This window comes from Calypte anna, chromosome Z (genome assembly GCF_003957555.1).
Source record: "Calypte anna isolate BGI_N300 chromosome Z, bCalAnn1_v1.p, whole genome shotgun sequence".
Lineage (NCBI taxonomy): Eukaryota > Metazoa > Chordata > Aves > Apodiformes > Trochilidae > Calypte > Calypte anna.
The window spans coordinates 10,803,482-10,816,215 of NC_044274.1; the positions used below are offsets into that span (position 1 = coordinate 10,803,482).

The 12,734-nt window shown below is 39.3% G+C and overlaps 1 protein-coding gene across 1 annotated transcript in view; it reads left to right on the forward strand.

The window, feature by feature from the left end:
• UNC13B (unc-13 homolog B) overlaps nucleotides 1-12,734 on the forward strand; it is a 211,865-nt gene that overhangs the window by 44,454 nt on the left and 154,677 nt on the right. Inside the window, exon 7 of the mRNA XM_030467074.1 lies at nucleotides 2,092-2,149. Coding sequence (XP_030322934.1) covers nucleotides 2,092-2,149 — 58 coding nt within the window. The remainder of the gene's footprint in view (nucleotides 1-2,091; nucleotides 2,150-12,734) is intronic.

Consider the following 12,734-nt stretch of genomic DNA (forward strand, 5'->3'; position numbering starts at 1 on the left):
GAGAACCTGATGGAGTTGGCAACAAGCTCAGTCTGTTATTTGGCCTGTCAGTCATCCCGATGTGTGGACTGAGGCAGCAGCCTGTTCCAGGTACTTCAGTGAAGCAGAGGTGCCCTCTAGTGCTTCACTGAACTGATGCTTGCTGCTTTCTGAGGCTTGCTGTTCCCTCGAGTGTCATCCCTATGCACTGCCAAGTCCACGCTTTTACCAAACACTGTAGCAGAATCATCTCTCTTTGTTTGTGACCTAGTGATCTCAGATTTATTATGGATATTCACTCTGATAAAATAACAACATCTGTGCAGGGCCTGACCTAAGGTTCATCTTGTTCAAAGCCTGAGAGTGACCCAGAGTGGGGATGGTATCTTCCTTGCATATTTCTCTGATTTGCAGAGACTTGTAGCTCAGGAGCTTACAGAACCAGAGACAGTATCTATGTGTTTTAAGAACGTGTGAGATTTTTCTTCTGTGAAGGTCAGTGGCCTTTTGCTCACACCCAGCTCAGTTATGCTGTGGCAAAGGAGTTCAGCACCAGAGTTGTGTATTGCCTGAAGAAACAACTTAATTGTTCTGTGCCAACAAACCCTATGTTATGAAACCAGCTGAAAGCAGGCTTATCTGGACAAACTGAATCACTGATGCTTATTCATCCACTCTGTGACACTCATCTTTACATGGCTTTTGGGATGCAAAGTCCTAGTCTGCAAAGTGATATTTAGTGCAGGATAACTTTGTGCCTTCACCTTTTCTGTTTGTTCTATCTCCATTTGAGACAATGGATGAACAGACTAAACTTGCACAGTAGTATTCAAGAAGCAGGTTCACATGGAGTTTCTATGGTGTCAAAACAATGCCTTCCAGTCTTCATTCAAACAAACACGTAATATTCAGTTTTTTCCTTGGAACTGCTGTTAGATATTGTGCTGATACCTGAAAGAGAAGAAGCTACTGCCATTTTTGGATCTCTGTGTATAAGAACTCAGAACCCATTGGTGTCCTGTTCTGCTGAAATTCCTTCTCAACAGATTTGCTTTCACTGCTTTGTCATACAGTCAGTGCTGTGGGATCCAGCACTTCTTTTTTTCACAGTCCTGATTAACTCATCAGGTTGGCAGTTTGCTGATGTTAAGACTGATAACCACCTTTCAGGGTGCATTTTAAATAGCAGGGATCAGAAGATAGCCACAGGGGAGGTCTGTAGGTTTTCACCTTCCCTGTAAAGAGCTGGTCATTAATCCCTGTCAAATCCAAGGAGAGGCTGTCTTGTGGCCCTGCTTTCCACAGGTTGCAGCACTGGGCTGCTAAGTCACCACTTCCTTTGTCGTTGGGCCTTTTTTTCCTAAAAAAAGACTGTTCTTATTATTTAACTCATTTGTCCTAATTTTCTCACATCTCTATGTAATACGAGACAGAGGAGAGTAACAAAATAAAACCACTGGCATTCCCCTAGGGAGTGCTCTGATGCTGTAACAAACAGCTTTGTAAAAAGCCAGAGCTGGCTAATTGAAATGCCTCTGTGCCCTCTAATTTAGTACTTTATAAATGAGATGAAAAATTCTTAACTTTGGGAGTGCATACAGTGAATCATGGAAGAGTTTGTGTGTGTGTTAGCTGGACAAATGCTGTGTTACTGTCCTGCAGGCACACTAAAATCATCTGGCTGCTTCAGTCAGCTACTGCTGTGTTGCTGTGAGCCCACCAGAGTTCTGAACTGTTCAAGCTGTGCTTGAGTATCTGTCTGCAGATGGGTTTATCCTCAGTTCTGAGCTTCTCATCACAGTGACACTTTGGTGTGGAGAACCAGATCTCTTAGGTGTATAATTTGAGGTCTCAGAATTAAGAATAGGGCCTGTGCTTGTAGTAAAGCAGATTTCACCTTAACCACCTGTGGACTTTTTAATGCTTGATTTTGGAGTGAAAAAAGAGGAGACTTCTGAGAGTGTGATTGATAAAAGGAGAATATTTAATGCTTTGAGGATATGAGGGAGGTTTTATCTGTGGCATGCTGTACTTTCAAAGCTGTATCATAAAGCTACCATTTGTTTTCTTACCAGTCTGTGTTTCTTCTTTTTTTTTTTTTTGTCTCTTTAGTATTCCATTCAGGATAAAGTCCAGAAGCAACCATTGCCCAGTGCTGCCTCCCAGTGTTGTAAGTTAGATTTTATTTCTTTGAAACATTTTTTCCCTCTGTATGTACTCTACATTCTCTGGCTAGTTGTCACACAGTGGTTCATCTGAACAATATTTTCTTGTTAAAAAGTGCTGTGAAGCCAGTAACTTCTGTTAATTATGAAAACCTGTTCCTCAAAATGGTGGTCTACAGCTTCTGATGCTAGAAAGTGAAGTCGAAAATTGAGTGTTTACCCTGTTTCTGTGCTCAGGTGTGACAGAAACAAAAATGTGTTCAAAGTCACCTAGATTTTCAGACCCAATACCACAACAAGTAAGAAAATGCTGAGGTTTTTTCATATAACTTGGTCAGTCTTTGGTGTGTTTAAGCATCATGTGTTGAATATTATTTATATGACATTTTAAGAGGAAGAGAATATATGTGAGAAAAGTACTGCTGGTAGCCTTTTTAAGCATGTCAGAGGTCTGTGTACTTGATGCCTAATTTCTTTGATATCACTTTTAAATGCTGTGTTGATGGATGAAAAATAGTTTTACTAATTTCTGCTTATCTCATCTTGCATTTTTTTATGCTTCTGAAAGCCTGGATGGAAAAATAACCTAGGACATACTATATCTGATGGTCTGCAGAATTAGATTTCTGAAACACTGCTTTTAACCTACAGTAGATGAAAGCTCAATGATGTGTCTTATGAATGTCTTATCTACTTTTGGCAATAACAATAAAATTCAAGTCTCATAATTTAAAGAAATCTTTTATCTTCAAATCCTGTAAAATGTGCATATTACGCTTTTCAGGCTGTTTATTCATTAGGCTGATTACTGGATTTCTACAAAACTGTTACCATTAGGAAATGTTAATTAATGTTTACCTTTCTTGGTAGAGTTAATTTATCTGTGTATTGTTATTGTGTTATCTTAAACCTATGTTCCACAAAACATGGAAGTTAACCAACTGAGTGTGGTATTCAGCTGGAACGTGTACTAAGCCATGTGAAGCTATTGAGTAGTAATGCCTAGCTAAGACCAAATGATTTTAAAAGAGTGTATGTAAAAATAAAGCACTTTTTTGTTTGTTTTTAAATAGTTAGAAGGGTACAAGTGATTTGTAAAGCCTACACATAACAAGTGTTTTTGGAGAAACTAGTATTTGAGTAAATCATACCAGCATAGTATTCAGTATCCCTAAATGTAAAAAAAAAAAAATAAAAAAAATAAATAACAATCAGTCTGATACAAAGTGTCCAAGAAATAAATGTGTTATTTGCTGGAATGACTTTCCTGGCTATGTGCTCTGAAGTTTGCTTTTGTTAGAGGGAGGCTGGTTTGATTGACTCTTCTCAGTATTGGGATGTGTGGGTAGGAAGGGAGGAATGCCTCTGTGTAGGGTAAGTAGCTGCCCCTGTTCCCATAGCACGGTGCTTTCACATCCACAAGCTCTTGTAGCTTGTTTTTTCCCTGGGGAACCAATTCAGCTCTTGCAAAGAGACACAAAGTAAAGAGCAGAACTGCAGATACCCTTTTTGTGGCCTGTTAATGGACTGCATCTTGCTTGAAAGCAAACCTTTATACTAAATAATTTAAGAGCCTTGTGTTGAACAATTAATATCACTTAAGAATTAATTTAATCATTGATGGGATTAAACCAGTCATTAGAATTGGTGATGAATATTTAATAGAAATATGTGGTTAATGTTTTCAAGAATTTTCTAGCCATTCAATAAAGATTGTGGCATGATATGTACTTTTGCTTATCTCCTGCCTGCCTGCAAATATCAAACATCTATGAATATCTCTTTACACGGACAAATATAAAATAGGCATTTAATGTAGAAGTGCTTTTAAAAAATGGACTCTGCCTGCATCAATCTGTGTGTAAGAGTTCTAAGATTGCCTGAATGTAGCAGAGTCCTTGAGAACTCAATAATTCAATCCATGAGCTGCACTGATTATTTCTCTTTTGAAAGCTGACCTGACCTTTGCATGTGGCACAGGCCTTCAACCCCCTTTTACGTAGGAGCAGGGTGGGTGTTTTTTCCTCAGCTGAAACACATATGTCTGGAGTGTTCTTGCTTACATTGTGTTTAGATAATTGATAAGTATATTTTTGGAAATAATAAAAATAATCTCGGGAATATTTGTAAGACCATTGAATTTTCCATAATGGTGTGCTAGATGAGATGTGGTTGCTGGTGGGAGCAGGACACAATCGGCTGGACAACAGACTAGATATTTAGAAGGGGCAGAAAACCTCATGAGCATGAGTATTTTTTGCCTCATGTCTTACCAAATCCTAAGGAAAATACCAAGTTATCTTAGAATCTGCTGTGCTATAAAGCGAAGTGCAGCAAAATACTCCATATAGCTTGCATTCCAAGAAGTATATGGTATAACTGCACATCACTGGTGTCTCTTGCAGCTCTTCAGAAGATGCTTCCTTGTTCTAGATAGGCAAAATCCTACTTCAGCAGGCAAGTTCAGGTCCATTAAATGCAGAAATACATGTCCTTGCATTTTAAAATTAGATTATAATTCTGCTCTGTTCTGCTTCTGTGTTTTTCACTCATGTCTGTTCCCTTTCTCAAGCCCATCTTTTTGTACCATTATTTCCCCCTATCCTGCATGGGTGCAACTTGTTCTGTTATCTCCCGTGAGTGGGGAAAGGAAGAAGGATGGAGCAGGGTATGAGAGAAAAAAAGCTGAGCCATATCTGAAAGCCAGCATCTTATCTGTGAGGGTGAGTTTGATCATGTGTGAGCTTTGGCACTGTGCCATGGGAAATCTCAGCCCAGCCTAGGCACTCAGATTTCTACAGAGATTATGAAGCTTTCAAGGCCTCATTCACAGTATCAAATGGTGTTTTGTTCTTAGATGAGTATGAGCTGTGATTTCGTAGGTAGTGTGGAATTCTGGCTTCCTGTCTATTCTTAAGGGAGGCAGGTGGGTCTGTTCTTGTACACACAGTCATTTCTAAGCCCCACTAATTTTGGTACTTCCTGTCTCTTCCTTCATCATCTTTAACCATTTCACTTTACCTCACCACTTCTGTGCTTACTTATGTATTGTGCCCCAGAAAGATCACGTTTCCAGTTGATTTAACTTTCAGTGATGCCCAGCAGTAAGTAAAGCACTATAGTGCCCACTGATCCGATTCTTTTAGCATTTCTATTAGTTGTAGTCTTAATTCTTAATTTCCTGATACCTCATTGTTGGATAATCCCCATACTGGCTTTTACTCCTTACAACATGTAACTGAATGTAAATTAAAAAGGAAGCAAACCTTTGTTGTCTGGAAATTCACTTTAACGGAAGCAGAGTGAGGAAAAAAAAGTTACTTGATTATTTTGGCATTGAGTCAATAGCTCTTAAGTTATTTACTGTGGTAGCTATAGATTTATTTTCCTTCTATGCTCAAGATCATTTATGTCTGCATAAAAGTCTGTTCTGATCCATAAATGAATCACTGCCGGCATTTTAAAAGCATCTCTGACTTATGGTTGAAACTGTACAAACTGGGATGAGAAAGGTGTTCTGTATCTGTGCAGAAAGAAAAGATTTGTCAGTGTTCCTTAGTATCAGCTACTGTAAACACTGCCCTGTACCTCAGGGAGTTTACAGATCTGGAAGAGAGCAGGTTTGTTAAGTGTGATTCTCAGAAAAGATAATCCAAGTGCCGTTGAATCAGTCAGTTGATTATGTTTTGTCTGTCCTCTTATCTTTGACAGATAGTCTTTCTGAGAGGGCTTTATCCTCTCTGCTTGTATTTTTTTTTCTTCCACTTCCTAGAGTCTTGCTTCCTTGGTTTTGCTCTTTTCACATTAAGACCCTGACAGACCACAGCACACCACAGTTCAGTCATGCATGTTCTGTAAAAGCCCTGTCTACCAGGGCTTTGGGTTTGACTTTGTTTTTTTCATTTTGTGTTATTTGTGCGTTTTGCTGTATAATTTTTTGGTTTTGTGGGGTTTTTTGTTTTTGTTCAAGCATAAGGAGGTAGATATTTTCCTTGGCTCTGGATTGTGAGTTGATGCAATGAGGAAAGAAATTTTTTTTTTTTTTTTAATACACTGGTATACCAGCAAATATAATCAGAGCTATCTTGTGCTTGGTCTACCAGTAGATCAGGAAGAAAGGAGCAAGACAACATATCCAAGAGAGTATGAAGGAACCATACATGTTGCCTGGAGTGTGTGTGTGTGTGTGTATATGTGTTACATGCATGCAGGAGAAAATGCTACACGTTTGTTGTAGATGCATAAGCAGCTTTTTAGCTACTTGAAAATCGTCCAAATATATGCACATTATAGGAATGGGTGTAATTCTGTTTGTTGTATTGACCCTTATTTCCCAGCAATATTTGAAGAACTCTCATTTCCGCAAAATGTGTAAGGCAAAATTCTGTTAATATCTACACATTCATTTCAAAAGTACCAACAGCTGACTATAAGAGGTTTATTCCTAATGTCCATTAGGTCTCTTTTTAGGACCTCAGATTCCACTGGTGAATCTGAAAGGTTTGTGTGTTCCTCTGACTGACTGACTGACTGACACACAGACTGACACAGACTGACTCTAATCTGAAATGATGGTCCTGTCCATGGCACTGATGAGGAGCTTTGTCTACTAAAAAGCCAGGTGACTGCTTCCCCTGCACCTGACTCTTCAGCAAGCCCAGATGACATCTGCGCTGGTTCTGTGTTTAGGGTGCCACTCTGTGGATAGAAGCATCTCTGTGCTGCCATTAATGTGCCATTGGATGGGGCTCGTGAACCCTGCTGCTAGAATTTACAAAGTGTGGGTGGTTTGGTTCCAGCTGAGGTGTTGGCACTGAGTGCACAGATCTGGGAAGGCTTTGGGTCCAAGGCAGCTGAGTAAAGCTTTTGATTTAAAGAGCTGGGTTGGCAGGAGCTGCATTGTTTTCATGGAATGAAGTGATAGTCATCCAATGTTTGAGCATGTACACTTGCCTGACTGTCTTGTGCCCTGTGGTTTATTGTAGTCAAAGAAGATGGTGGCTGCTGTCCAACAGTGTTTAACAGGGAGAATTGACACGATGGCAGCAAATGTACTATTAAGAGAGATTTTTTTTTTTTCCCCCTCTTTGGTAACACTGTATAAAAAACCTATATGCTATATGAGATGCTGAAGGCTAGGCAGCATCAAAATTCTTTTAATCAGGCTGCAACTTGATGATTATAATTATTTACAGAGATGTATGGTCTGCAGCAGTGCACTGGCAGTCAGCAGAGTCGGCTGTGATTGCTGGGGGGGGGATGCTGATCTCCTTGTTATACAGCTGTAGGTCTAGATTCTTGCATTTTTTTTCTGGTTGCCAGCCTGGTTCTGCACTTCAAAGCAACAGAGGTCAGAAGAAACCTATGGAAGCTCTAGACCAGGCCATTTTGGGAAGAGTAAGAAAAAGGTGAATAATAAAGGATGGGTGACACTGAAGATGCTGCAGCAGTCATTGAAAAGCTGTGGTCTGGGAAGAGTAAAGCTACCAGCCATACTGCAAGCAGTGAGGCTTACAACAGTCCTCAGAAAATGTTCAGTGTAAGCATAACTCAAAACAGGACACATGAAGGACTTTCTTTTTCCTTTTTTAAATTTTTTTCCCCCTAATTAAGCTAAGCAGGGAAAAAGACTTCACTGTACAAATGAAACCATTGTACGAGCTGTTTTGTTTTAGTTTGCTGATGGGCTGGGAAAGCAAGTTCCCCAACCTCTCTGCTTCTGGATGACTGGCAGCTCCTGTTCCTCTTTGTCTAGGACAAATCTCACCTGAGGGACTTCTTTTTGTGTGGCTTTGAGGTACTTACTGCCTGGTCTGGCTGAAGGCATGATAGATCTGCTTGAAGGAACACAGATTCAAGGTCTTGCTCTAAAATGTCTGTCTGCATTTTAAGGATAAAGCTGCTACTACAGGATTGAAAAAGTACTCTGCAAATGGAAACTAAAAATAACAATACTGGCTATATGAAAAGATTAGGCAATAACAAAATTTGACTTGCTGCTGAGCTCTAGAGGAGAGCAGATCAGTGACGTTGCTACTAATCCTCTAAATGTCCTTTGTTAGCTGTTGTTTTCATACAGTATGAGTTGTATTCTGAAAGGTGTTGACAAGGAATTAAAGTTTTGATTTTTAAATAAGCCCCAAACCCAAACCTGTTCTTAATGCTGCTAATACTGACATGTTACTTTAAAAGCAGTGATAAAAAAAAGTGCTTGGTTTATCACTCTAGGTTTCATAATTTGATTAATGCTCTTTATGATTTTTTTTTTTTTCTGCTGAGGATATTTTTAAGGCCTCTGAAACTTCATTAGTCATCCCTTAATGTCATAGCATTAACAGAAAATTAATTTGAATTTGGTTACCGGAGTGGAATATAACCTTTTTAAAAATCAGATAATAAATTTTTAACTGAGAAAAATTATTGCTCAGCATTATACACAAGCCATAAATAGACGTCCTGGAGCACTGATGCTTCTACTGAAAGTCCACGTTTGAAAATCATAAGAAAAAAACGCACCACATCTTTTATCTCAGTTGCTGTACAACAGTATATTCCAGAAGCACATTTGTAATGTTAGGTGATCCGGTACAATCCAAGTATTTAATGAGGTGTAAATAAAACTTTTGTTAGTTCTTTTGTTTACATCTCTTATCAGAATAGTCAGTGTGACTCAGTGGCCCAGAAATTTGAAGATGAGATAGCTGCATTAGATATTACTGCAGTGATTAAAATGTTACTCTTTTTCTATTGAAGTGGAAATAAAGGGGCATTTGGCCTGATTGTTTTTGCTGTAGTTATTAGTGAGTTGTAATCGTGCATACTCTCAATGATGTAGAAGTGATCCAAGCCCTGCTTAAATTCTCAGCTCTCAGGCTGATGTTTTTTAGCCACAGTAAAGGTAGTCAGAAGGGTTATTTCATTTAGTGACCGAAGATACTCCAAAATGTCAGCGTAAACTGAGTGCTAGAGTAGGGAAAATGCTGTGAAGAAGAAGGAGTGATGAGGAAGGAGAGCACTTTACTGTCCTAGTCTAATACCTGTCCTTGTTTCTGTCAACTTCTAGCTTGATTCCCTCCTGTGCTTTCTGATCTCCTTTTGTGCAGAGCTCTTAGCTCTCATCTGTGGTGTTCCAAAATAGAATTAAAAAAAAAAAAAAAAAGCAAAAAAAAAGCTGGGGCACCTCTGCTATGAAGACAGGCTTCAGAGAGCTGGTTGGGGTTGTTCAGGCTGGAGAAGAGAAGCCTCTGGTGAGAACTTACAGCACCTTCCACTTTCTGAAGGGATTGCAGGAAATCTGGGGAGGGATTTTGACAAGGGAAGTGATAGGATGAGAAGGAATGGCTTTAAACAGAAAGGGGTGAGAGTTACATCAGTTATTAGGAAGAACATTTTAGCATGAAGCTGCTGCTACACTGGTCCAGTTTGTCCAGAGGAGTTGTGGATGGCCTCATCCCTGAGGTGTTCAAGGCCAGGTTGGATGGGGCTTGGAGCAACCTGGTCTTATGGGAGGTGTCCCTGCATTTGGCAGCAGAGGTGGAAATGGTAATCTCTGAGGTCCCTTCCAACCAAAACCAATCTGTGATTCTATGATTCTGTGATGAGCTGAAAGTGGTGATACTTGTTATAAATCCTTCTTGGTCATCCTGCTTACTGAAAACTTAACTTTGTTCTAAAAAACAATTCAATTTTTGTTTTGTGTTTTAGAAGTGTGTTCCAATAAAATTCCACGTGTTTAATTTAGGGAGGTACATTGAATACTAGAATTAGATACATTTTTATGAAATCTGTGACCTGTGTGCTATGTTGAGAGTTTAGAAACTAAAGGGAAAGGTTTAATGAACATAGAAGAATGAACTGACCAGGACCTTCCTAGATCTGTTCATGTTCAATAAACACTTTTTTATGGTAGCAAATATAGTGTAATTTCTGGAGCTCAGTTTTGCTTTTATATTGTTTAGATGCTCTCTGTCTTCACTCAGCATGGGATATAGCAGGAGGATTAAATAATTTATCATGACTGTAAGCAGTGGACAATAGTAAATGATAATGTTCTGGCAGGGATATTTGGTTTCAGCCAAGCTCAGACACTTGTAAACAGAAATAAAACAAAACAGCATGCGGGCAATTAAATTGGACTGCATTAAATACTTGGAATATTCTACTTTTCTGTAGTGTCCCTGATGATCCAAGCTTGACAGTGTGAAGTGAGGAGGAGGAGTTCCTCCTTGAATAGTTGCATAATTGAGACACAGAACAAGCATATGTTATGTTCAGCTGACTGGGAACTTAGATATGCTTTATAAAATGTGTTAACGACAAGAATGTTGTAGCTTCCAAATCACCAGGCTTCTGGCACCATTTAGTCCTTAATTGGAAGTTTATATGAAACCTCATTTTTTGAGTACTGAAACTTACGAATACAAAATAATGTGATAACCAAGACACACACTGTTAGTGTCTAAGAGCACATGGAGTAATTAGTCTGATTTATAATCCGTTCCAGTGTTAATGTATGTTATTGTTGTATGTTTTTAGACTTGTCACTTTGCATTTTCTACCTGTATGGACTTCTTGGTGTTCTCAAATCAAGTCTGTACATGCTTAGATTTGTTCCCAGGGGTGATCTGGAAGGGATTTTTTTTTTTCTTAACAATTTGAGGTTATACGTATTATTTTTATGAAGCAGAAAAACAACTTTAAAAGGCTAAAAAGAAATTTTGTCTTCATTAACCTTCAAAATACCAAGACTGTCAGTCCAGGTCTTTGGTGATTGCACTGAAGGACAAAGATGTATACTTTTAGTTTCTGAATCTTAAGTAAAGCAGCATATGTGTTGAATTTTTTAGTAAATTCATTTTTTATCCAAAATGTTAGACACTGAAGTCAAGTCGGTGTTAGTAAAAACAAACAAAGCAGAGTTTTGAGATTCTGGCTGAAAATCCTTTGCTGTTACTGCATCTCTTTCTGTTTGCTCCTGCAGCATTGCCTTCTCAGTTTAGTCTCCAGTTGTAGTGAGCCCCGGATAGCCAAAATGCAGCTTCTTGGTGTGAGAAAACCTGCAGAATAAGAAGCTGGTGTCTGAAGGCACCTGCTGCTTTTCTCTCCACCCTGCCCTGCTTGGGCTTTGACTGCTATTTGTCTTAGGCATGGAAATAATGGTTTCTAATTTACTTTTCAAAGACCATGGGGTTTTCATGATGTTTATGAGGAACTTTGCAGAATCATGTTAGATGGGTACAAAGCTGGCCCATGGGTATCACTGTCAGTTTGAGGACTCTGTCTATGGGTGTTGGTGATGTTTCTTCTCCAAAGGCAGACCTTGTATCTGTGAGGCTTTGGTTCTGGCACTTGGTGGTTTTTTCCTTGTTGCAGTTTGAAACCGTAAGTAGTGTTGCACCAACCATCAGACCATTTGTTGTAAAGGAATTAGGGGCTAGGAGCAGTCTGGGGTGGTTTCTGGGGTGAGGCTTTGTTTTTTTCCTCAAAGATCCACAGTGGTTTGCACTGAGGTTTGTGTAGAGGCTGTCATTCTGGGAGTTTTATCTTTGGGAAAAGGGAAAGGACAGGTAAGCTCCATTTCCTCTTTAGTTTTTTTTATTTGCCTTCTGTTTTTTGAAATTTATAGTATCTTCTCATATTTCTTCCCCTGTTGAATTGGGGTGTTACCTCTGCAGTTGTTTGTGAATAATGACATGAGTTTAACTAGCAGGTAGTCTGAGGGCAATAATGCTGTGGTACTGCAGTTTTTTCTGAATCTTTAATATTAATCCAGGCAGCAAATGCACTGAGTATTGACTTCCTTTGCTTCTTACTGTTTACCTGAGATAGGAACCTTTTTGATAGCAGGAAATGCTGAGGTTGCTATCTGTGTGTTAGTGGCTTGAGATTTTCAGGAATTAGATAGACATAGATGATTGTTTGAATTATACATTGGCAGGAAATTGTGTTCTCTTTAATGTGAACTACTTATTACCACAAGCAAAGCTCTTTCTTATCAGCCCTCTTGCCATGTTCCTCTCTGATGCTCCTGCTCTCCCTGCCTCGTTTCTGTACCTTTTCTTCTATTTGTCTCACCTGATTTCTCTTTGCTGCATGTGTTTTACTTTTCTTTGCCAGCTCGGTTGCTTGTTCCTCCTTCTCCTTTCCTTTTCTCTTGGAACAGACTCAGGCCTCTAAAACCTGATCATTAGGCAATACATGGATTGTTGTTCTTGTAAAAAATAAATCTGAGATAATAGTCCTGTGGTCAGGGCCATGTAAACAGTGGCTGGTGGATCCTGGCAGGCTTCTGATGCATCTGGGTACATCTTCCTTTTGCTAGCATGGCTGGTTCAGATGCATTGTCCAGGCTTGTCACACGTGCTGCTGTGGACCAGAGAAGCAGCATTTGTGATGTCTCAGGCTGTAGTCATCTTGTGCTTGGCTCTCTGGACTTCCATTTTTCTCACTGGTTAAGTTCTGTAAACAAGAGAAAAGCTTGTATTTGTTATGCCTGTAGACATTAGGGGAATAGCACTTTGATACTCCATGTATACTGCATGTATTCAGCAGTATGCCAGTTCAATATGTGGCTTTATCTAAATCAGTGCT